General features: G+C 40.7%; 1 protein-coding gene across 2 annotated transcripts in view; it reads left to right on the top strand.

Moving 5' to 3' along the window:
* RBMS3 (RNA binding motif single stranded interacting protein 3) overlaps window positions 1–26,974 on the top strand; it is an 860,525-nt gene that overhangs the window by 812,529 nt on the left and 21,022 nt on the right. For both annotated transcript variants that reach the window (XM_063125041.1, XM_063125049.1), the window contains one exon: window positions 387–497. In XM_063125041.1, the coding sequence (XP_062981111.1) occupies window positions 387–497 (111 nt within the window). The remainder of the gene's footprint in view (window positions 1–386; window positions 498–26,974) is intronic.

Raw genomic sequence — 26,974 nt, 5'->3', positions numbered from 1 at the left:
TAGCAATTTTCCTGCCTCCAACGTCCATATCTGTATACAAAAATATTCAGAGTGGGCTGTCATTTTGCCTTTTCAATTTAGTTGTGGCAATGTCTAGGGTTGGATTTTAAGAGAAGCATATATATTAATCAGAGTCAATGACATGTTTTGTAAGAAAAACTCAATGGTCCTGTATTGGTAAACAGTAATCACAAACTAAATAATACACAATTGGTGCCACAAAATCTGCCATTTGAGGTGGTTGCTTCATTTTGCCCTTACCCTGACACCAGTAATGGATATGAATTAGACTTATTTCTATGGTAAGTTTTAGTTTAGCTTGTTCATTTAAAATTGAAATATGTCATTGAAGTAAACATTGTAATGGAAGTTATGTGTGTTTATAGGGTGCTGTGTTAACACCAACAATGGATCACACAATGTCCATGCAGCCAGCAAGTATGATGGGCCCCCTGACACAACAGATGAATCACCTTTCCTTGGGCACAACAGGAACGGTAAGCTTAAAGAATGCGCTCTAACTTCTCCTTTTCAAGCATGTACTATCACTTTCTAAACTCTCAGGATTGTCCTCCATTGAATCAAACAATTTATAGTACAATTTTTGTTAGAGCATTTCCATAGCTAATAAATTGTGTGTTTTTTCTGTACCACTTTTTAATATGTTTTAAATTGCAATAAGACATCAAATAAAAAGTAGAAATAGTTTATTAAAAAGTGCTATTTGATGTGACATAGGAGACCCATGATTAGGAACTTCCAGGGTTAACAACAACAACAACTAAATAACAACAACAACAGCAAACAAACAAACAACAACAGCCCTAATTGGATCTGGACCATGACACTGGAAAAGGTTTTTTTAAAAAAAACATATCATTTTCCTGATTGTAATCCAACATTCTGCCTATAAAATGTTGAAATAGTAACTCTAATACCCAGAAAGGACATTTCCATAAAGGACAAATGAACCCCCATGGCACAGAAGTGTCTATCTGTGTTTCTTTTTTTTACAAGGTATGATACAAGGGGCAGTATCCAATGATGTCATTCCACAAACTCCAATGCCACTAGCGGAGCTCCACTGACTCTTTCCATTGCACAAGCAGATGCCCGTTACCCAAGAGGTTGTGCAAGTATAATGTACAGCTGTTTGCACAATCATACTTGTGCAACTATAACTTTAGTTGGATTCTCCCCTTTGCTCATAGTTTGGAAACTAGTTAGTACAATGTCGTTTGCACTAAAGACCAGGGATAGACTGGGGATTCTGTTAGTGTACCGGCCACCCCGCTGCCTATCAGACTCCCTGGCTGAGCTCACGGAACTGGTGTCGGAGTTGGTGTTGGAGTCGCCCAGGCTTTTGGTCCTGGGCGACTTCAACATCCCTTTCGGGAATGGTTTGTCAGGTGCAGCTCGGGAGTTCATGGCATCCATGACAAACATGGGCCTATCCCAATTGGTCTCTGGACCCACACATTCAGCAGGTCGCACCCTTGATGTTGTTTTTAGTTGTGAACAGACAGATCTGTAGGCGGAGGTGATAAATACCTCTGCGTTGTCATAGACAGACCATTTTCTGGTCATGGTTAATATCATGGCTACCATCCGCCCCTGCAGGGGTGGCAGACCTATTAAGATGGTCCATCCTCGAAGGCTGATGGATCCTCTTGGATTCCAGAAAGCCTTAGAGGGTGCTATGGCTGGTTTTGTCGACAATCCTGTTGAAGCCCTGGTCAATAGATGGAATCAAGACCTAACTAGGGCTATCAACACGATTGCCCCCAAACGTCCTCTCCGACCTGCTTCCAACTGGGCACCTTGGTACACAGAAGATCTCAGGAAGTTGAAGCGGGAAGGTCGACGACTGGAGCGCCGATGGTGGAAAACTCGTCTCATATCCGACAAGGCACGTCATAGAGAACATCTTCGTTCCTATGGGGTGGCAATACGTGCAGCGAAGAAAGCTTTCTTCTCTGACCGCATTGCGTCTGCAAATTCACATCCAGCAGAACTGTTTAGGGTGGTGAGGGGTCTAACTCAGGCACCTCCTCCCCTGAACCCAGTTTTAGAGCCTTCGGTAGTTTGCTGTGATGCATTTAATGATCATTTCACAGATAAAATCTCTCGGATAAGAGCCAATTTAGATGCCGTCGTTATAACAGAAGCTGAAGCTGAAGTGTCCAGCAACTCTCTGAGTAGGATTACACTGGATCAGTTTCAGTTGGTGAGTACTGATGATGTGGACAAGCTGCTTGGATGAGTAAGGAAGACAACTTGTCCCCTCGATCCCTGTCCTTCTTGGCTGGTCACCTGGGGAGGAGATGCAGTTAGACTACAACTACAACATATTATTAATGCATCTCTCAGGGAGGGGAGTTTTCTACCATGTTTAAAAGAAGCAGTGGTACGGTAGCTTCTAAAAAAGCTCTCCCTGGACCCCCTGGACCTTAATAATTACAGACCAGTATCAAATCTGCCATTTTTGGGCAAGGTGATTGAGAGGGCCGTTGCCTTCCAACTCCAAGCAGTCTTGGATGATACAGATTTTCTAGACCCATTTCAAACTGGCTTTAGGGCAGGATACGGAGTTGAGACAGCTATGGTCGCCTTAGTGGACGATCTCCGCATGAGTATTGACAGGGAGAGTGTGTCCCTGCTGGTACTTTTGGACCTTTCAGCGGCTTTTGATACCATCGACCATGGTATCCTTCTGGAACGCCTGAGGGGTTTGGGAATCAGGGGCACTGTGCTGCAGTGGTTCCTGTCCTACCTCTCAGGTAGGTTCCAGATGGTGATGCTTGGGGATAGTTGATCCTCAAAAAAGGAGCTGTTGTATGGCGTACCACAAGGTGCCATCCTATCCCCAATGCTGTTTAACATCTACATGAAACCGCTGGGAGAGTTCATCCAGAGGCATGGGGTGGGGTGCTATCAGTATGCTGATGACACCCAAATATATTTCTCTATACCTTCGACAACAGTGTCAGCTAAGGATAGTGTGTCTCCTCTGAATGAATGCTTGGAGGTGGTAATGGGCTGGATGAGGAAAAACAAACTGAAGCTGAATCCAGACAAGACAGAGGTGCTTGCTGTCAAGGGCTCTGACCTAGGTTTGGAGGTGTGTCAGCCAGTTCTGGATGGGGCTACACTCCCCCTGAAAGACCGTGTTCGCAGTTTGGGGGTGCTCCTGGATCCGTCGCTCCAAATGACAGCCCAGATAGATGCGACGGCCAGGAGTACCTACTATCAGCTTCGGCTGATACGCCAGCTGCGCCCCTTCTTAGAGTCAGAAGACCTAAAGACAGTAGTGCGCACGCTGGTAACCTCAAGACTTGACTTCTGCAATGCGCTCCATATAGGGCTACCATTGTACCTAGTTTGGAAACTTCAACTAGTTCAAAATATGGCAGCCAGGTTGGTCACCGGTACATCTAGGGGTGAGCATATTACCCCAACATTAAAATCACTCCACTGGCTGCCAGTTAGTTTCTGGGCAAAGTACAAAGTGTTGGTCATTACCTTTAAAGCCCTACATGGTTTGGGTCCAGGTTACCTGCGGGATTGCCTTCTCCCATACAGTTCGCCCCGCACACTCAGGTCTTCTGGGGTGAACTTACTTCAGTTAGCTAAAACTAGGCTGACATCAGTTTCCCAGAGGACCTTTTCCTCTGTCACCCCCAGATTGTGGAACGGCCTGCCGGAGGAGATTCGTAAAATTAACTCTCTGTGTGATTTTAAGGCAGCTTTAAAGACTAGCCTTTTCCGGCAGGCCTATCCAGATCAATGTAAAATCAAGAATTTTTAAGATGTATTGATTCCTGTTCTAATGTTGTTCCCCGCCTCAATCCAAAGGGAGAGGCGGGTAAGAAATAAATAAAGATATTATTATTATTATTATTATTATTATTATTATTATTATTATTATTATTATAATGGAATGACACAGTGGGATACTACCCAAGGTTTTATTACCAGGTATGTACTCCAGGCAAACATTGTAGCACCGTGAGGCAGTTGAACAAGTTGCCTCTTAGGACTTCACCAATAACAGAATAGCTGCTTACAGACATACATTTGCTGTTGCCATATCCACATAATCTCTAAACAACTCTAAGTTACATGTATTGATCGGAGACATTTTAATGTCTTGGCAGAAACTCCAAATTCTCCCCGTATTGGTAAACAGTAATCATAAATTAAGTAATAGACAATGGTGCCCCAAAATTTGATAATTGCAGTGTTTGTTTCATTTTGCCCTTACCTTTATTTAAAAATATATTTTTATTGATTTTTCAAGTAAGAACAAATACATTACATACACTGAATAAAAGAAAGCAGTCAACAACAATATGAATGTTTCCACAGCACCACAGTGAAAAGTATGGGTATTCATATCATTTTAAAAACACAGCAAATGTAGCACTCCTAACAAAATCTATACTTTATTGTACAGAGAAAGCTGCAGGTTAATTTAGAACCCCTGACCAAAAGGATTCCTGGGCCAGTGGACTTCTAGGTTCTTGTTTATTATTAATAAACAAGAAAAAGTCCAACCAGTTCTCCCAAACTGTGTCTGATGTTATTTCCCCTTTTGCTAAACTACTATGTTGAGTCAACTTATCATTGAAAGCCAGTTGCCAAATCAGGTCTAACCAGCGTTGATGGTCAAAAGGTCTGTCACTTTTCCAGAAGTGGACAATTTCCTACCTGGCCACAACCAGCAAGTAGGTGACCAAGGCTTTGGGGGACAATGTTTCTACTGGCACCGGACTCTGATGATGGATATGAATTAGCCTTCTATTATTTAAAAATTAAATAATTCATTAAAATAACTTAAGATAACAAATTTAATTATTTATTTATTACATTTATATACCGCCCCATAGCTGAAGCTCTCTGGGCGGTTTCCAAAATTTTAAAACTGAACATTAAAAAGTATACAAAATTTAAAACCTTCAAAAACATAAAAACAACAATATCCATTAATTTATACATTTCAAACATTTATATTCGCCAACAATGAAACATGTTTGATAACAATAGGTCATAAAACACAAGAAACCAATAGCTAGCAATAGTAAAAGACAACATTAAAACAATTTTCTGCCTTAGTTTTTTTTTCCTTTTTCCTACCTACATCTTTTTTTTCAGTATACATGCATATCAAATGAAGATACTTTTCTTTCTTTATAAAAGAAAAGTAAACAAAACAAAACAAAAAAACACATCATAGTAATACATGTTACAGGAGATTTTGCCCCTTTTAAATGTGTTGTTCTAGTACCCCACTGTGGAGCACTTAATTTATGTAAATGTGATTTTATATTTTTATATTCTTGTATTTTTGTTTATCTTTTTAATTTCATTTTAAATTATCTATTTTTATTCCATTTATGTACAGCTCATCTTTTTACTTGTATTTAATTTTTCTAACTATGTTAAATTGTGATGGCTTACCGCTTTTAGCAATAAAGATTTCATTCATTCACACGTTACGGGGAATTTTAAGGGCCAGTTCAAGACCTACTAGTGGAAATCCATATTCATATGCGCATATCGACATTTAAGACAAATGCATATCTATATGCATCATGCTAGCACACATGTATGAAAGTTCAGCATTTGTTGCAAAGTGTTATGTTTCTTTCTTTCTTTAATATGTTTCATTGTAAATTTTATATTAGCATTTAATTCCAGCCCCAAAGTCTTTGTGAGTGTGTGTGTACTGTAGAAGTAGTGAAATTATTTCAGTGTGTGAGGGAAGTATTAACTTTGTTTAAATGTGGTTTGCTGGATTGTTGGTAGCTTTGATAATTGTTTGTTTCATTAAATGCTTCGTGTCAGGAAATAGAGGCAACAGAATTGTCCTTGACCGTTTTCCTTTTTTCTTGGTTTATGGACCTGAAGCATGATAAAATGGCTAGTAAGCATTTAAACAGACATATGCTGGAGACCTATGGGTTTATTAGCCAGAAAGATTGCTGTTTCTTAAAAATGGCCAAGTTGTGTAATATTCTTCTATTGTCAGCAATACATTGTAGCCAGTAACTTGAACACAAAAGTTAAGGACAGGAATTGTGTGGTGAATGGAGTCATTTGTACCCTTGACCACTTCTGATACACTACTGCCTAGGCCTGAGTTTCCGTGCTTGTTCCTGTGACGGAGTATTTACAAAATGTTCTAAACGTGGTGTAGTGCAATTATTTGTAGAAAATGGTTTCAAGTGTAAACTGCAGTGTAACAGAATTCACTTAAAAGTAACTATGCTTAGAGTCATAGCTTTTATCTCTTATACTGCTCTTGAGATGAGGAAAGGCATAGCATAATACACACAACCGTAATGTTCTTTCTTTATTTAAGAATATATATGCACTTGTGTGCATGATTATCTTGGTTCCGAATAAGGACTACAGATGTGCTTCCTGTGGTTTACCCTTGTTCATATGAGCTCAGCTTTCTTCTCTTAAATGTCTTACCTTGTCCATGCATGTCTGTGGCATATTTTGAGTAATTTTATTCTGTTTGTTCTTTCCTTCTGTATTATTTTAGCACGGTTTTTACTCATCTGAACTTGGTTAGTTTGTGATGTCAGCATTCTGAAATGCTTAAAGAGGAAGGATTCTGGGCTGTGGTCTTTCTCTTTAACTTCTCTGTTTGGTTTTTCAAAGTCACTATTGCTGATAATGTTCACAGTGTTCTCTCCCGCGTATCATGGAGTGTTGAGTTAAAGGAAAGAAGATTCCCCAGTAGGCTAAAATGTTTGATTTACATTTTACTTGTGCTGAACTAACATGAGCTGTTATTGTAATAAGTTATGACCTTTTTTGGAATACACTGTGATTTTTCACATTTTCGAAGGACTTGATGATTCTACTTTCTTTTAGCTAAAGTCTGCCTGAGTTGGTTTATGTTGGAGTTGCTTATCTGAGAGTGCTTCCTCAATGTTTTAAGGAATTCTGAGTTTTAGGATAATTTTTATAATTATTTTTACATGTTACAAATATCCAGAGACAGAACTGACATCAGGGATTGGCATAGTTATGCATCTACCAAATACTACAACCCAATAAGGATCACACTGGACTCTCTGTCACTGATGCTGGTTCTCCTTGCTGTTGCGTCCTGTTTGCATGCCTTCCCTCATTGAACAGTGAGTGGGGCAAAGAGAAGTAACCTCTACACACACCTTGGCTCAATTCAGACAACATGTTAGTGAACGCAGTGTGAAAACTCCACTCAACGGTTCAGTCACACCATTATGTGACTGTGGGCTACTGTAGAGTTGAGTAAAATCCATTGTGGTGTTTGATTGACAGTTCCTTTGCCCTCTCTCGGTCCTCCCAATGGTATCCCATCAGCCATTGCTGGGGGGGGAAAAACCAATCCCAGAGGCTCTCCTAGTGTGGAACTTGCTCTGTTTGCTGCTCTTGCCAGGGAACTTTGTAGCCAGTGGGAAAAGTCAACTCAATGAAATGGAAAACTCCATGGAGCCCAACACACAACACAATGGTTGTGCAAGAACTCTCCTCTGCATAGTGTCGATATTCAGTGTGAAGTGTTTCCCCAAAAAAACTATATCGTGGGGTGGAGTTTTCTCACTGGACAACACATTTCTCAACGGTGGTATAAAAACTCCACCATGGAGTTCTAAAACCACTGTTGAGAAATGTGTTGTCTGAACTGAGCCCTTGTCTCCTTTGCTCCCTCCATGGGAAGAGATGCCAATTGGGCTCAGAAGGACAGGCAGTGGCAACATCAGTGAGGAGAAGCACCTCCACAGGGACACCACCACCCCGAAACCATTCTGCTCAAGGTCACACAGAATCTGGACTTGTGCTCTGCATAAACATTGACAAAAAGCCGATCTCAAATCAACTCCTGCACACAGCTGTGTTTTCAGATATTTAGAAGCATAACCAATCACAAGACCCCTTGAAACTTTCAGTTTAGTTCAGAAAGGTGCCACCAGAAATAGTACCAAATATTGGATCATGTGGTCCCTTTATTGATCCCAGGGCATGGTCTGAAGGCATATGACAGAGCTACCTTGCTGAAGCTACGCAGGTTTTGGTCTGGCCACTGCTTGGCTGGGAGACCACCTGGGAATCCCATGTAGCCATCTTAAGTTCTGTGATGGAAGAAAGGTGGGATATGAATAGAATGAATGAATGATGAAATTTATTACATTGGTAGTCTGGTCTGTTTCTGAGTACAATTCAAGGTGCTGGTTATTATCTTTAAATTTAAAGCCCTCCTCAGCTTGGGATCAGGCTACTTCAAGGAACATCTCTTTTCATGTGAATGTGCCTACATTTAAAATCTTCTGATGGGGGGATGTTGTGCATGGTAGTACCTATCAACCCCTATTTGTGGCATTGCATAAGGGCCTCTGTAGAATCACTCTGCATGTAGAACTTCCTGTCAAGGGATGTAGGAGGAATTAAATCAGTTCAATTTTTTTCATGAACGTACCCAATTTGCAACATCCAATACTATATGTGAAAAAGAACACAGTCGTGCATCGAAATCCACACCTTTCAGAATTTTGCAATGCAATTTGCAACTCCCAAAATTCACACAACAGTGCATATATTCAGAAAATGTGCACAGGAAAATAGGGATGCTGGGGGGGGGGGGGGATTGCAAACAGTGCACACACTCGGGGCTCATCTACACCAAACAGGATATTCCAGTATGAAAGCATTATATAAAAGGCAGGAGCCACACTACTGCTTTATAGCAGTATTGAAGTGCTCTGACAACTGTTGGGGCCCATTGACACATACCATATACCACTTTCATAGTGTTATATCCTGCTTGGTGTAGATGTGTCATGGGCCTCAACAGTTGTCAGTGCACTTCAATACCACTATAAAGCAGTAGTGTGGCTCTTGCCTTTTATATACCGCTTTCATAGTGGAATATCTTGCTTGGTGTAGATGAGCCCTAGGAAAGTTATGTATATAAAAATGTATATTAGGAGAAATGTGCATGAAAATATACATGAATGTTTATGCAGATTTGTTTCTGGCCAAATTTGCAAACTGATGTGGAAATGAGCTGAAATGAACTTACTATTGGGAAAAAGAGAAACTCAGTGAAACTCAAATTGACTGATGCCCCTTCCCTGCCCTGCCGTCATGGCTAGGGCGGGCTTTTGCAGACAGGGAGAAGGAGGAAAGGACAGCCTACCTGGACAAGGTGAGCCGTAGGTGGGGCTGGCTGGCCTTAAAGGCAGGCCCCCATCCCTGTTCCTGCCTGGAAAGATAGGATTGTGTTCTGCTGACATTTAAAGACATTTCTGTACCACAGGCTTTTGATTTCATTGTGATTAGTTCTTGTTCTCTTGGATTGTTTTTAGCTTTTGCATATTGTTTTTTGCTGTATTTATTGCATTTTAATAAATTTGATTACTTTTATTTTGTACGCTTTTGTTAGCCGCAGTCAACATTTCTACTTAGAGATGATAGTGCAGGTTATGAATGTTATTATGATCAAATAAATAATTGTGTTCCCTAGTTAATGATACTTGCTTTTTGACAATGTCCATGGACCTTTTAACATTCAATAGTATATATAACCCAATGGAGTGAACTTATAAAGCTGACCTCTGCCATTTATAGCAATGAAAAGTTCTATAAATACTTTAGTTTGTGATTCTCATGTTGCTGCACTTGCACTCTTTTGTACACCAAATAAAGCCTGGGGAGAATCTGTTTTTCACCTTAACCTTGGAGTTCTTTCTTTCCATGCCAATGAACCTAGAGCTGAGTCGGCAGCTTAGATGGAGAGCTGAGAACCAATAAAAAACAGCATGGAATAATGCTCAACATCTCAAAATAACTGAAACTCTCAGAGAGTTTTATGGGCCTTTAAAAAAAAAAAAGTGGCCATGGACTTCTGGAATCATGTTTCAGGATTTTGACCTAGTGGGAGCTTTCCAAGTTAAAAATGCATTCTCTCTTAATACATCTACAAGAAACAGAGTGACCCTAATCCCTCAGATTCCTTTCTCAGTAGGCTATAGTCTTCATCAATGGTTTGGGATTAATTATTTTGAACCAGTTTCTATGTAATTCAGAAAACTCCTGCTCTGTTTTTTACAGAGGTGAATCTTTTCAGGGTACTGCAATCCATACGACTCCAGCTAGATGAGAAAAAAAAAGACCATGGCTGCAATTATCTCAACAGGATCACGTTTTATGGGAAATGCAAAGCATGAACAATACATTTCCACTGTGCTCATGCTTCTAATGTTGTCCTTTAAACATTTACAAGAGGGTGCGATAAAGGACCACTGGCTACCGTTCAACAAGCTGTTTTCAGCAAAGAAGCGAAGAAGTAATGAAATATTCTGCATCATTAGTATCTGCTGCATTCTGTCCCAGATTAATTTAAAAGCTTGCAATATGCAAAATGCTTTTATTAAAATGCTTTCATACATTCACTTCCTTTGACAAACCATTTTGTTAATCAGCAGAGCATATGTTTCAGCCAAAACTGCCCTCCTCAGGGTTTCCTAGCTAGCAATTTGGCTTGGAGTGTAGTTACAAACATGGGGGTAAGCTACTGATGTAATACACAATTGTGCTTATCTGAAATGCAGACTTGCAAACTAGTTTTATAGTTTAATTAACTCTAAAAGACACATTTCAGCTGTGCCATAGGAAGTGTATGTGAGGTTCTCTGTCACATGTGCAAGCTAACACTCAGGAATAAGAAACTTGTGCCTCCCAGAGCAAATGGGGATTTGACTGCCCCGATTCATGTATTGGGTGCTATGAAATGATAAAGCATCAGTGGAAAGTATCTTTTCGCTGGACCACATGAAAGGCAAGGGAGGGTTTGTAAATTCACATCATGTTTTCTTTCTAAAGAAATATGTAGGAAGGTGCAGTCTTTATGGTGCAACATCATTCTTTTTCCTTGAAATTGCAGCCACCTTTCAGAAGTTGTTAGAGAGCTGCAATAAAAATAGTGGTACCTGTTTCAAGTAAGCTTACATTGCATTTGGTTGGGCTCCTTGATCACCAAGGCAACCTGTTTGTGGCAAGTGTCAAAAGACAGGTAAACCTTAAGTCTGACTGTATGAGCCATATTCTCAGATCCTGCAGTTGTATTGTGATGGTTCAAAGTCTTGGGAGTCAGTTTGGAACTATGATGTAGGGCTAAAACACACATGAGGATCATAGAGTCTGATTCTCTTAAATGCAGCGCTATTCCCATCTCCTTTTGTGGCCAGCTTCAATGGCTTAGGGGCATAGAAGGCTACTTTAGAAAGAGTCAATATCACATTGACCTGGGGAGGGGGGGTGTCTTCACAGCGCCAAGTTGGTGCTGCCTCCCTCAGAAACCCTGTGCTTTTACTCTCCCGTGGAGGGAACGTGGGGTTTGCGGTGGCCATCTGGGTAACAGAGCCGCCCTGCCTCTTCCTGGTGCAAGGCAAGCATAAGAACATAAGAGGTGCCATGCTGGATCAGACCAAGGGTCCATCTAGTCCAGCACTCTTTTCACACAGTGGCCAACCAGCTGTCAGCCAGTGACTAAGAAAGAAAGACATGGTGCAACAGCACCCTCCCACCCATGTTCCCCAGCAACTGGTTCACACAGGCTCACTGCCTCACTGATTGCCTTCCACCAGGGACTGCCTCCGGATTGGCCCCAGAGTAACAGCAGACAGCAGAAGAGCTATACTGACCTCACTCACATTGAAAAAGTTGGGTTAAGTCCCCAACTTTTTCAGTGTGCAACATTGCAGGAAAGCCTTGCAGAGGCTGCGAAGCTGTGTCTGCATCATATAATTGATGCAGCACAGATCCACAGCCACCGCAAGGCTTTCCCTGCATAGGGCACTCCAGAGTTGAAGACAGGGCTTGAATCTGGGATATTTTACATGTAGCATTGTGTTACTGCCTGTCCCCATATTGCAGGGGCTATTGGGTGGTATAGAAATGTAAGTAAGTAAGTAAGTAAGAAAGAAAGAAAGAAAGAAAGAAAGAAAGAAAGAAAGAAAGAAAGAAAGAAAGAAAGAAAGAATTTATTTATTTATTTATTTAATTACATTTATATACCGCCCCACAGCCGAAGCTCTCTGGGCGGTTTACAAAGAAAGAAAGAAAGAAAGAAAGAAAGAAAGGAACTGTTGTTCTGATGAAACCTTTTCAAATACTTTTCATTAATTTATCCACTGAGGTCACACTTATGCAGGATATTGGTATTTTGATTTTATTTCCTATTATTTTCCAGCTCTTTGAATTGTGACATACGTGATATTAAATTTATTTATTTATTTATTTATTTATTACATTTCTATACCACCCAATAGCCGGAGCTCTCTGGGCACTTCACAAAAATTAAAAACATTCAAAGTATAAAACAACAGTATAAAACCATAATATAAAATACAATATAAAAGCTCAACCAGATAAAAACAGCAGCAATGCAAAATTACAAATTTAAAACACCAAGTTAAAATTTATTTATAGGCTGTTAAAATTCTGGGAGAATAAAAAGGACTTCACCTGGCGTCTAAAAGCATATAATGTAGGTGCCAAGCGAACCTCCTTAGGGAGCTCATTCCACAGCCGAGGTGCCACAGCAGAGAAGGCCCTCCTCCTGGTAGCCACCTGCCTCACTTCCTTTGGCAGGGGCTCATGGAGAAGGACCCCTGGGGATGACCTTAGGGTCCAGGCAGGTACATATGGGAGGAGGCGTTCCTTCAGATAGCCTGGCCCCAAGCCGTTTAGGGCTTTAAATGTTAATACCAGTACTTTGAATCGGGCCCGGACCTGGACTGGCAGCCAATGAAGCTGGAAAAGGACTGGCGTGATGTGGTCTTGTCGGCCAGTCCCTTTAGTAAACGTGCTGCCCTGTTTTGTACCAAAGTTTCCGGACCATTTTCAAAGGCAGCCCCACGTATAATGCATTGCAGTAATCCAAACGAGAGGTTATCAGAGCATGGATAACTGTAGCTAGGCTATCTCTGTCCAGATAAGGGCACAGTTGGTATATCAGCCTAAGCTGATAAAAGGTGCTCTTTGCTACTGAGTTCAGCTGTGCCTCAAGTAACAGTTCTGGACCCAAGAGCACCCCCAAACTACGGACCCGATCCTTTAGGGGGAATGCAACCCCGTCCAGAACAGGGCAAACATCACCTCACTGGACAGATGAACCACTCACTAACAGTACCTCCGTCTTGTCTGGATTGAGTCTCAATTTATTAGCCCTCATCCAGTCCATTACCGTGCCCAGGCACTGGTTCAGAACAGCCACTGCCTCACCAGGGTTTGATGAAAAGGAAAGGTAGAGCTGGGTATCATCCGCATATTGATGACACCTCAGTCCACATCTCCGGATATCACTGTAATGTCAGTATTTTTTATTGTTACACCTTTTGGGGTCAACTCTAGCCCAAATAGAATGGATGTGGAAAATGAAATACCAAACACATAAGTTTCTAGGGGACAAAGTTAGTTTTTATTCATGTATACAGATACTTAGTCCAGAACCAGGTTATTGCATTTATTGTAAGAAAGAAATGTAGAAAGTGAAAAAGTACTTTTATATATATCAATAATTACTCAAATTACACAGTTCCTTTAATATCACTAGGAATGGTATTAGAGGTCAGTAGTATCCCCCAAGTTTACTGAGATTCTTTAGAAACTTTTTTTTTTAAATCCCCCTCCCAATTGTGGGTCATCATAACTATCTGCAGAGTTTATATTTGGAAATACTTACTGATTCTGCTTTGACTCCAACTGCATCAGCGAACTTTTGCATTCCGCCTGAACCTTCACCTCAGCAGTCTTAATGGCAGGACATTTAGATGACAACTTTCCTTCTGTTTATAAGAATATATTTGAAAAAAAAGTGTTGCTGAGGGTTGACCTCAGGCATCTTTGGAATTAACACATTTATAAGCCTCTGGTTGGGAAATAACTGATAACTTTTCATCAGTGTGCTACTAGCCAGAAGATTAGCTAAGAAAACCCTGACTTTGGTTAGCACATTGAAAAAGAATAAACAGACCAGAAATTCCCCAATTACTTTCTCACATATCCGAAAGTGTCAACAGCAACTTTTTGGTTTTCAAGATAATTTCTCACTTGTAAGTTATGTGCTAAAGAAGGGAAGGGCAGCATATTGCACCAATCCTGAGATAATTCTTTATTATCATAATTTACAAATTTCCTCATAAATGGGCAGGAATGAATTTGCGATTTAAACAATTCAAACATGGAAGAAAATGAAATGGTTAAATTCACCCAGCCAGGCAGAGTGAGTACTTAGCACGTAAAAGTCTGGCTTTGAATATCTGTGTTCAGCCATGTCTGTGATGTTAAACTGGGGTTGCCACCTCTTTTTTTCTGAGAGGTTCCTCATCTTCAACAGCAAAATGGCAGGCAAGTAGTACAACATGGTTCTTCTCCATGCTGGGAATAACTGTACCTATTGGATTAGGCTGGTACAGATTGGTGAGAAGTTTATTTGTTTCTTTTTTGATAAGAATTTACAAAAATCTACACATTACTTCATAACCTGGATGGAAAGAATTTGAGCTTTTAAGAAAAATGTGGGAGGAAGTAAGACTGACATTCTTCCATCCCTAATTGTGTGTTGGTTACTTGAATATAGTGTGCTATATTTACTTCTGTAATTAAAATGTTTTTGTTATATGTAATTGGCAATTCATGAATGTACTGTTAGACATATGTAACATAATTATATTATATGTATATTAATAGCAAACTAGGATGTTTTACCTTTTTAAAAAAAACAACTTGTGGGTTTACTGACACACACTGTGCTTGTAGACACTCCATACTTACATTGCTGGGTACTGTTGATTCTGATGAACACTTTGCAATTATATATTTTTAATTAGAAAATGAAAGTTATCAGTAAAGGTATGAATTTGTTTATTTATTTGCAAATGTTGTCATGCTTAATAACTTTCTGTAGCTATTTTATTCATATGGATTTCTTGAGTTCATATGGATTTCACCCCCAAACGAGATTGATACGATATTTTTTTATATTCATGGACAGTTAAGTCTTGCCTGGTTAGACAAGTCAGTAGGTATATATCATTCACCCTAAAGAAAAACTGGGGCAGGGGAAGAGAAGACAAGAGAAGTATTAGTCTATGTTTAATAATAAATGGATCCTGAAATTGCTCCATCATCAGACTGTCACTCATAATGTGTCTTAAACCACCATTGATCTGACATCACTTTTGTGGTTTAATAAAAGTTGTGATTGACAGTTCAAATTGGATACAATATAAAATCTCCTTTGAAAAATAAAACTGAATAGCCTGATCACAGTTTTCAGTATCCGTTGCTTAGCTTCTTCTCTCTTTTTTTTAACTTTAGCAATGGCATTTTTAGAACCATCAAGAGCAATGTTCTGGCATTTGAGCAGGAGACTTTATTTGCTGTATAATTTTTTCCCTTTGTAAGATTTACTCCTGAAGGAAGCTTTATTGTCAACATGCTGTCACTTCTCTTTCCAGGGAGTATTTGAAATGACCCTTATCCCCTTGCTCATATCCTCCCATAGTACCTCCACTTTCAATTGGAAGGTATGCAGTTCATCTGATTACTATATCCCCTTTTCAAAAATGGTGTCATGTCAGTAAAGGAGATGTGCAGGGCTACTTAATTGCATTTGCAATGGTAATACAGATCCGTTTTTGTGAACCACCCAGAGGTTTTTGTGAACCGCCCAGAGTGCTTCGGGTATTGGGTGGTATAGAAATGCAATAAATAAATAAATAAATAAATGAGTCCTACTTTGGATGTTTGCAAACCCCACAACTAACAGACCTATGAAAGTTGGCCTGGTTATAGTGTAACTTTTGTCTTTCTAGTAGTCCAGGGTTTTTTGCAGCTTTTGTGTTGTTTTAGATTATGCTGATTTCAAGTAATTTAGGGCACAATCCCATGCATTTTTAGATAGAAAAACATCCTACACTTCCCAGCATTTCCCAGCTGGCTATTATTGTTTTATGTTTTTATGTATCTCCTTGTAAGCCAGAGAGTCAGGCCATACATTTATTAAATAAATAAAAAGTACAATATTTTCAGCTTGCTTATAGGCAAGGAAGAATTGGGATGCAAGACTAGTGAGAAAAGGAGATGTTCCTTCGCCCCTTTTCTTCCCTTATGCACTGCCAAGGAGCGGCGATGCAGTGTTTCCCACATGTAATGTTGTTGGGCTGTCATTTACTATTGCCTGGCGGAATCACTAGACAGAGAAATATAATCCCTGGGTCCAATTGAGCATCATTTCTTTCCCCTCTGGCATTTAAAGAACTTTGAAATGAGAATAACTCAAGACAAGTTTGGTTTCACATCCTTCTAATATAACAGCTGAAATTTTTTAGAAATGCAAAACTTCAGAAATGTCATATCCTCTCTACAGTTGATAGAAAAGTATTAGTGCTGCTGGTTGGCCTGATCAGCAATGAAGCCTCCACTGAACTACATGAATATTCGAGGTCTTTGAAACCTGACATTTGCATGAAAAGGCTGATTCGCAACACAGCTCTTCCCCATAGGTATTTTTTTAAACTGCTAAATACTTTTGCTCAGATCCTTCAGATTTCATGGACTGAAGCATTTCCAAGGGTTCTTTCACACATCTCCACTTGTGGTGGAAAAGCGAATGAGTAAAAGGACTTACATGTGTATTTTCTGCCAAGTGTTTCATCTACAAAAGGGAATTTGCATATCTCCTGTGTGGGAAGGTGTACAACGATCTTTTGCAGAGACAAGATTACATGTGGCAGAAAATGAAAGCAGGAGTCACTTGTACATCTGCTTTTCTGTTACAGGTTTACTGGGTCCTTCATGGGGAGATGGAAGCCCTCCACTGGGCCTGGCGCAGCAGATAATTACAATAGGGCTATCATTTTTCTCTTTACCTCAGATTTCTTTCTCTATGGCATTTTCATTTCATTTGATGTGAGATATATTTAGAGATAGACAGACAGACACCCTTTATATCCAGCATCTTCAAAACCAATTCAGGTTCATGATGCAGCTAACAAAGTAGTAAGATTCAATAAAAAATACCATGAAAATAGGAAATAATAAAATAAGGCATAGAAACTGACACAACAAATTAAAAAAGGAACAGTCCATTAAGTAGACAGTAAAAAATCAAAATGGCTGTAAGTTAAAAACATTAACGAAACAAATGACCAATTTATCCAGTTTCTAATTTTATAGATTTTTTTTAGAAATTCAGAACAGATTTTAAAAATGTGAATCATCTCAGCATAAAACACCATCCTCAGTCAGTGGTGACTGAAACTGGCCTTTTGATGGAAACATTTTACGTTTTTAAGATCTGTTCTTAATTATTTTAAAATCTATGAATTTATAAACTGGATGTGCTATCATTGGTCGTTTGTTTTGTTTTTGGTGTGCTGTATCCTGCACATCACCTAGCCCTACGTATCAGTTTATTTTTTAAAAAATTAAATAATCTCTCCCTAAATCATGTTTCCTTTTCCCTGCCCATCCATGTTTCCTTCTGTGTCATGTCTTTTTAGATTGCAAGCTGAAGGGAGGGACTGCCTTCTTTTTCTTGATGTGCCAGCCAGCCTCAGGGCTTTTCTGACAGAAGAGCAAGGTATACATGCTTTAAAATACATAACTTACACAATTAGGAATATCGGAAGCTGCCTTATATCAAGTCAACCGATCTGTTCATTTAGCCCAATCGGTCAACACTGACTGGTAGCAGGTTTCCAGTGTTTCAGGCAGGAGCTTTTCCCAGGGCTGGTGCCAGACTATTTGACACCCTAGGCAAAGCAAGCTACTTGCACCACCACCACCCCAAAATTGCTAGCTTTGATTCAGCTGTTCAAGAAGAGTTTCTGAACTATTATATTTTCCTTTTATGATGTTTTTTTCTTAAAACAGATAATTTGTATAAAACTGTGACCCTTAGAAGGCAGTACTGCACCCCTCTGAGTTCTGCGCCCTTAGGCAGCTGCCTAGTTGGCCTAATGGTAGCGCCGGCCCTGGCTTTTCCTAGCCCTACCTGGAGATGGCAGGGATTGAACCTGGGACCTTCTGCCATCAAAGCATGTGCTTTAGCACCGAGCTCCAGCCCCTTTCCCTAAATATGAAAAACAGTAAGATGCCAAAACAAGAAACATGGTTTCTGTTGTGATTGGTTGCTACTTTAAGTTCAAAGTCCCAAACCTTTTGGTAAGTGACACTTAAGAGTTGCATTGGGGCCTTTCCCTCATGAGCCCTGCTCAGGCGTGATGCCTGAACAAAGTGTGTAAAGGGCAGAGGTCTAGGCACTCTGCCCAACCTCAGTGTCCCCAGCCTGCTCCCAATGTTGCCAGGTTGAACAGCAGGGTCTGAAGAGGATTCTGTTTGGGCCCACGTGAATGTGAGTTGAACTGCCTGCGCAATTGGGGACCCTGCTTTATTGGGGTTCTCCCTTCCAAGAGGGGTTCTACTCATATTCAAGTAAATGCCCTGCTCAATATGGGGCAGCTAAGGAGAGAGGAGGGTGGAGCCAGTGGGTGTAGGGATGCTGGGGATAGGGCCAGTGCATATAGCCCCTTCCCCTTCCCCATGTTCATTTACACTGGACATAAAACCTGAACAAGTCTACTGAACAATGCTGATGTGGGAAAATGTTAGGCAAAGGAATCAGACATGCATTACAGACATAGCTGGCTTTATAGTCATGTCCAAACCAATTTAAAATAGAGCCAATTTAAGTCTCACAGGTGAAAACTTCTTCTCTCACCACATCCCACTGCCAGGCCTCTTCCTTACTGTAAGTGCATGGGGTTTTATTTATTATTTATTGCATTTTTATACTGCCCAATAGCCGAAGCTCCCTGGGCGGTTCACAAAAAGTAAAACCATCCAAAGTATAAAACAAACAGTATAAAAACATTATATAAAATACAATATAAAAGCACAACCAGAATAAAATCAGCAGTGGTGCATAAATACAAATTTAAAATACAAATTTAAAACAACAAAGTTAAAATTAAATTTATAGACTTAAAATGCTGAGAGAATAAGAAGGTCTTCACCTGGCGTCTGAAAGAATATAGTATAGATGCCAGAGGTACCTCCTTAGGGAGCTCATTCCACAGCCGGGGTGTGGAATGAGAAGGCCCACACAGGCAGAGAAGGCCCTCCTCCTGGTAGCCACCTGCCTCACTTCCTTTGGAAGGGGCTCACGGAGAAGGACCCCTGAGGGTAACCTTAGGATCCAGGCAGGTACATATGGGAGGAGGCGTTCCTTCAGATAGCCTGGCCTCAAGCCATTTAGGGCTTTAAATGTTAATACCAGCACTTTGAATCGGGCCCAGACCTGTTATCCTGTCATAATCCATGCCCACAGTAGATATTCATCACTTTCTTCCTTGTCACCCCACTATTCGGTCAGACATTCATAACTAGAGATGGCTGGATATCAGTCAACCTCCTGGCATGAATCCAGTGGAGAGGAGAGACTGGGTATGCACACACAGCCCATCTCCATAACAGCCGCAATATATGCACCCATAACAGACCTGGATCCATAGCCTATGCAAGGACGATGCTGTTAGATGTAGAAAATGGTATGTGTTATATCATGTCAGCTTAGGGGAGAGATGGAAGAATAGCAAAGACTGCGGCCCATGTACCATACCCAGACACTAAGGTGCCCACATTTACATGAATTGGACCTTTTTATATAGTTTCTTTTTTAAAAAAAGGGGGGATCCCTATTTTAAGAAATTAGTCATCTATCAGAGATGTCTCTATCCTTATTGATGTTGTTTTTCTGGTTGCAAAATATTCTATTTTTGCTTTCCTGACTTCCAGGGGGGATCCGCATGTCGCTCCCAGAGCGCTTCTATGCGACCCCAGTGCACCCCGAAAATGATAGTCTGACTTCCCTGTAAAAGAAATGAGGAAGAGCCATCCATGCTGCCGCCGCCGCCAAGGAGAGCTCTCCGCCAGCGAGGAGAGCTCGGCAAAAGAAGGCGGGGTGAAGAGCGGAAGAAGCTCTCTACCCCGCTTTCTTTTGCCAAGCTCTCCTCGCCGGCGGACAGCTCTCCTCGGTGGCGGCGGCATGGACGGCTCTTCCTCGTTTCTTTTACAGGGAAGTCAGACTATCGTTTTCGGGGTGCACTGGGGTCGCATAGAAGCTCTCTGGGAGTGACGTGCGGATCCCCTCACAGTGTCACTAGCAATCCTTCCATGGAATAACAAACTAGTTATTCCAGGACAGAGGTGTTTTGTGTGTGTTTTAATATCTTACTTTGTTAGCACTCCCCATTTCCACAGATTTGATAACATCTCAAGCAGCACAGCAAACTTGTTACACATTCCTTATCTAATATTTTCTTTGGATCACCTGTGGGCCACTGGTTGTTTACAATGTCACCAAAAGTTCTCCATGGACTAACTGCTTTGTTGGATCTTTTCCTTATCTGTGGTTGGATTTGTACATTCATGCTTATGACATCTGCCAAATCCCATAATGTTTATGAAAAGATTGCTTTATTATTCTAAGTGTACACAATGTGGTCCCCGAAGATGTTAGAGCTGCACATTTCTTTACTATCTCACAGCTTTGTCATTATCAGGTATAAATCTGGAAGCTCTTTGGCTTTTTTATTGTTCATCTGTGATGTGAGGCAAAATGACAGTCCCAGCCTTCAAAACCTCCTACTGCTGTAAGCCAATGATATGGCTTAAATGGTTGGAGCTCTTTAAGGATACGGGCATGAAAGGCTACTCAAGCAACAGCAAATTAGATGTGATTAAAGGATGGCTCAAGCTAGCATTCAGATGTGTTCTGTTTCCTATATCAAGTGATAGCAATTGACCACAATTAGTAGGAAAAGGTAATTTAGGAAAATAGGATTCTTGTAAAAGTCTCACACATCTCCTTAGAAAGACACAGAATGTGTCGTAATATTTAAGGTGCAGCCTTCTAATGAAGCTGAAGTTTGTAATTACCTATTTTGGAATATGAATTTGTACAGATGTCTTACAAAACAAATATAATTTCTCCAAAAAATTCTTATGTGGTTGAGAATGAAAAATGAAACTCCTTACAATGATAGTTCCAATTGCCTCTCCAAATATAATCTATTGCTTGTCAATGTGCTGCACACCTTAGACAGAGCTGTGTCCATACGAAAGCCCCTCCAGGTTGATTTTAATGCTCCAGGGAACTGTGCAGTACCTGAGTTTCAGCACAGCCAAAGAAAGTTCCTGAACCTTGGTAGCAAATGAGTGGTGTTTTCTATGAACTTCTCTGACCAAGCTCCAGCAAGCGTCCCTATCTGAATGGGACTTTGCTTCAAGCTGTCGTTTATTTGTAAGTCACCTCCTTCACCTATGTGACTGTAGTTAGAGTTCAGAGCAGGATAGGCCCCCACATGGGCTAGGGCAAGCCCCATTCCCAACTACTGAGACAGCCAAAAGTAATCATGAGGCTTTTGTTATGTGCTCGTGATTGCTCACTCATGGCAGTTTATGGGCTCATTACATGACATTATCATCCTCCAGGGCCTCTCCCATTCTTTGCAACCATTGTCACATTTTTTTTCTTAATGGGGGAAGTGTGGTGTTTTTTCTATAATGCTATAGAAATCTTGTGTAATTGCACAATTCACTATACCCCAGCACCACCTAATGGTTTTATAATGCAACATACATAAAGTCAGAGAAAGAACTCCCCCAGGGTGAAAAAAAAACCATGTAAAGGGGCCAATTAATCCTGCAAAGCCTTAGTAAATGCGAGGCTGTTAAAAGTTTCATGTAGAAAAGCCCTCAAACTCAAGACAGTACAGTAAATCAATTGTGCTAGCCTTTTCATCTCTTCGGGGCCATACATGTCTATAGGATGCCACCTATGTGGACAGGGCATGTGTGATCTTACCCTGCAACCACCAGAGTGGTGCTACAGTTCTAGTGAAGCAGCAGTATGCCGTGAAGGATTTGGGAAAGAAATGGTGATACATCATTGTAACAATGTCAAATGCCACGGTCAAGTTCTGATATTGGCACCTGGGGTAACTTTAATGTCAGGCCATAGCAAACTCATCTGTAGGATCAAAATGTAAGGAGCAAAAATTAGTTGAGCCTCAAAGTGGTGCTGAGAGAAAACTCTTGAATGGAACAGAATGAAAACATCCAGTGCATTTTGATTTCAGAGTTCTCTCAGAAATGTCCAATAAAGAATTGAAAATTGAGGATTGGTTCTCTCTTTTTTTTCCCCTTGTCTTCCGTTTTTTAGGTGTTGACTCTTCACTTTCTCCCCACAAATGTAGCAGTGAGAGGTACATGGTTCTTGCTAAGCAGGCAGTTCTGTCTGATTTTATGAACTTTAAATATGCCAAATTTAAAATTTTGACAGAATCAGCAGCTCTTCTACACAACCTTTAAAGAAGCATAACACTGAGGAGAATTAAGCTAGCTAGTCTAAAAATGGGTAACCAAAGAATTTGTGACTAACAGTTCTAACAGGTAGCATATAATTTTACCAAAGGGAATAATTCCTAATACATTACAACACAGATTGTCAATCCCCTGAGGTTGGAATGATTTGACCTCTTTGACGAGAGCTGAGTAAATAATTCATTCCATTATGTTAATCTTCTCTCTCTCTCTCTCTCTCTCTCTCTCTCTCTCTCTCTCTCTCTCTCTCTCTCTTCAAGAATATTGCAGGGACAAAATGTGCACTTGTTAAGACTCTTCTAAAAATGGATTAAAGAGAGAGCTTTATTCTCCAGCTGCAAACCACTGCCATAGGTTCTGCTTCCTGCTTCAAAAAGCCAACTTCTGTGATCTGAATAAATCAAAACTGAGCATTACATATTTCTGTCTGTTGTGCATAATTTAGTCTGCTCCTGCCTGTCATGGAGAAGGGATGATGCGGAGACATAGATTTCCACCCTCTGACCGTTTTAAAAGCAGCAACAACAACCCGTTCTGTAGTGAGGTATTTCCAGACTGAATAGGGACAGGTCTGCAAATCAGGCTGTTAGTGCAAATGTTTGCCTTTGTGAGCTCAACTTTGCTTTCTAAGAATATTCTCTAATATTTGTTTCGCCTGAGCTCTTATATGGGCAAACAAGACGCCCAGAAAATTCATTAGAGAGAATAGTCTGAGAAATAGAACATGAAAGAAAGAGGCACTAGCAGAGATGAAGTAGATTCAGTTTCTCATCTGGGTGAGCCTTTATTGGAAGTGGCGCGTAGGAGGACAGCCTTTCATGACTCAATTCTCACCTGTACTTCACTTTTTCCAAGAGCCGCTGGGTGGTACATTGTGGCTCCTGTGTTTGGAATCAGCAGTCTGTGTCCATTGAGTCAGGGATGATTCCAAAGGGTATTGAGGGGTTGTGGGCGCTCCCCAAAATATTTTCCGCTACTCCAGCTTTCAGCCACAGTTTCATTATCCTAATAATGTTCTTTGTCACTTCTTCACTCCCCCAAACTAGTTTTTCTGGAGTTGTCCCTACCGTGTGTAACAGGACACTTGGTTAGGTTCGGATGATTAATGTCAGAAAAGGCTGAATTTGGAGACCCTGTAGTTTAGGTTCTGAAAAATAATTACTATCATCTTTATATTTAAGTCATCCTTAACAGAAATTAAAATGTGCAAAGGTCTGAAATAGAAACAAGTGATTTAAAATAACATTAACAGTAAATATAGAAGATATGTTGACATTTGTGTTCCAAGTGAACAAAAGTACTGTTAGCATCTGCCTCTATTTTTTGTTTGCAATAGCCTTATTTTTCTAGCCTTCTTTCTCATGATCTTTTACTGTTAACAGAAAGTTTCAGTCCTGAGGCCAGGATGAGTGATAAGCAGCTGCTGTCTCAGTTTGTACAATTATAATTCCTTCCAGGCCAGAGTGGGAATGTTACTGATGTACGGGTTGGCTGACTCACGCCTCCAGAGGCGAAATTCATCACCCTCTGAAATCAGCCACAGTAATAGAGAGAACTGTAGAGTCTCTTTTTCATCTCTGAAAATACCCTATCCCCATTCCTTTAAAGCATTAGCGTTATTGATTTTGTAGTTCAACACAGTAGTTTAGGTATATATGACATAATAAGCATAGAACAGTGAAAGCTGGTCTTTGTAATAGGAATCCTAAGGGGAAAGTGCAGTTTTAAAAATCATATTCTTGAAAGAAAGAGAGAGAAAACAGTGGTACATGTGTGACTGGCAAACGTCGGACTTGCATTTGCAAATGACATGTGTGCATTGCAGAGATTTTAGCTGTTCTTTTCTGAACATGGATAATTTATTTATTTATTTATTTATTTATTACATTTTTATACCGCCCAATAGCCGAAGCTCTCTGGGCGGTTCACCAATGGTGGTTGGTATAGAACAAAGTTGTCTGAACTCTTCTGTTAGTTACATTGCACAGGGTCTTGCTATTTACTGCTTTACTCTGTACAGCACCATGTACACTGATGGTGCTATATAAATAAATAATAATAATAATAATAATAATAATAATAATAATAATAATAATGTGATGCCAAGGAGTGGATACAAAGACACATATCCTGGAAGTTTCCTGTGGGATGTGTGTTCCCTAACTAGCCTCATGTACTATTTTAAGAATACAACCTCATGTACTATGTCACCTTGGTTGCTTGAGCACGCATGCAAAAGTGCTTGTTATGACACATGTTGCTTTCCATGGGAGTAGAGGAACAAATCATTGATTGATTGTGGAGAACTTTTGAATGACTTCTACATCATAAAATTATGCAGGAGAAATGAAATTACATACAGGTCTATATAAGCATTACGAACTCTAGTCTATTGTTCCACCAATCATACCAGTTTGCAGGGTTTGGGGTACTTCCTGATTTCTCAGCCTCCAAAAAGCCAAATTGCATTATCAAGATAACTCAAAGCTTAGCATTGCATGTTCCTGTTCACTTTGCATAATTTATTCTGCTCCTGCTGTCATGGGGCAAAAGGTAAGGTCTGGTGCCGACCGCTGGACCTCCACCCTCTGGCCATTCAAAATCCTGCTTTGTCTCCCTTTTGGCAACCATCAGTGCTGAATATCTACTTTAGAAAAGGAAAGAAAATGAAGTAGCTGAATTCCAGGCAGATACCACATTCCACGTTTCTGCATGGAATACGTATAGCACCACCCATTTCTTTCTAGTATAGTTAGGATTGGTCCATCACTATTTATTACCTAAAGGCTGAGAATTCAACAGTATATCTGTGTCTGAACATCCAGATACTTCTACAACAGTCTTTCCAAACTTTTGATATCTGTGACACACTTTCCCCCCCCCCACATTGAAATGGGAGGCTTACTTTGCTTTTACATCCAAAAGAGTTTCAATTTTGAGTGAATATGTCAGAATGACCTGCCCTCAGAGGAGCTACACTTGTGTTTCTATGTGAGCCACAGTCATGAGTTTAGGACCATAGGCACAGAAGAAGAGCCTCCTGGATCAGACTAGAAGCCCCATCTAGCCCAGTATTCTATCCCACAGTGCCCAAAGAGATACCTATGGGAAGGCCACAGACAGGATGTGAACAGAATAGTACCTAGCAATTAGGGCTCAGAGGAATAATGCCTCTGATCTGGAGAAGCATATCTCCAGTATGACTAGTTGTCATTGATAACCTTGTCCTGCTTGAATTTGTCTAATCTAGGGATGTCAGAGGAATTTCAGTTCATTTTCCCATGAGCTGGACAGACTCAATCTGCACTGAGTCGGACCAGCTCGTGGATTATTATTGTTGTTTTTGTTGTTATTAAAAAAATCCTTTTTTGTTTATTTTAAGTAATAGGGTTTTTAAAAAAATAATAATAAGTAAATAGAAATGTGCACAAATTAGGAAGAGCAGTATGCACAATTGATGCAAATTTTGGCCATAATTTACACACGTTGCAGCCACAGCTGTTGGAACGCTCTCTCGATATGAACCTACACTATGCTCAACATCTAATAAAAGCCCCACAGTTCGGCCCACAAATTTGCGCCAAATCAAGTGCTCACCAGGAGCCTGTCAAGCCCCCAAAAAGGTTGCATTCCACAGCAGTGGAAATGCCTAGCCTACTCCCCCTATGAAGCCATGAATAGTTCTTGCTAAGGGGTAGGGCTGACTGAAATCAGCAAGAGCTCACCTCGCTACCCCTACAGCCTGGCCCCCACAAGCCCCTGCTGAGCACTCACGACCACTCAGCAGCCTCCTTGGCTTCTGGCCCTTCCCTCCACCACCACTGCATTAATGGCAGGTGCCATTAACGCAGCAGGGGAAATGTGTGATTTATGGAGCCTACAGTAGTCGTGCATCCTCCCCCTGCACCAATATGGGCCTTATCCTGTCAGATAAAGGGCTTTTCTACTTGAGTGACGTGTTCATGCCTGTTGCCTCTGGCAAGCTGACATGAGACACTCACATCAGTGAGACTTCTTTTATTGAGGAAATCACACGGTAAACAGCATAATGGTTACATTCTCCAAAGAACACCACTTAAAGCGGAACGATGGTTAGAAAGCTTTAGGCTCCTTTTCTGATACGATTCTTAAGGCAATCCCTCAGGGGTATGTGTGTTTAGGGTTAGCCACCATCCGATTTGAGCTTCTCCAGTCATCGCATATGCTGGCTCCTCAAGGGACGTGGCCACAGCCTAAAACAAAATCCCAGGGAGGGGTATGCTCTGAGCCACCAGAGCTGGGCAGAGAAGATAGGCCATGCACCAGTCAATCTCAGCCTGCCACAACTGAGCTGACCCTGGTTACCATGACCACAGGAAAGGTAACATCTCGGGCCCAGGTTCTCCCCTGCACGTACCGTTAGCTCCAGGGAAGCTCTCTTGTCACCTGAGGCCACACGCACACAATCCACAGCAAATGCAAGACCAAGTCTATGAAAAGTCTCACGGTACTTTTCGTGGCACAGTTCTTAGATATCCATAGT

The sequence above is a fragment of the Elgaria multicarinata genome, chromosome 1, assembly GCF_023053635.1.
Source record: "Elgaria multicarinata webbii isolate HBS135686 ecotype San Diego chromosome 1, rElgMul1.1.pri, whole genome shotgun sequence".
In the NCBI taxonomy this organism is placed as follows: Eukaryota; Metazoa; Chordata; class Lepidosauria; order Squamata; family Anguidae; genus Elgaria; species Elgaria multicarinata.
Note: the sequence above shows the minus strand (reverse complement) of the source record. Positions and strands in the feature narration are given on the sequence as shown.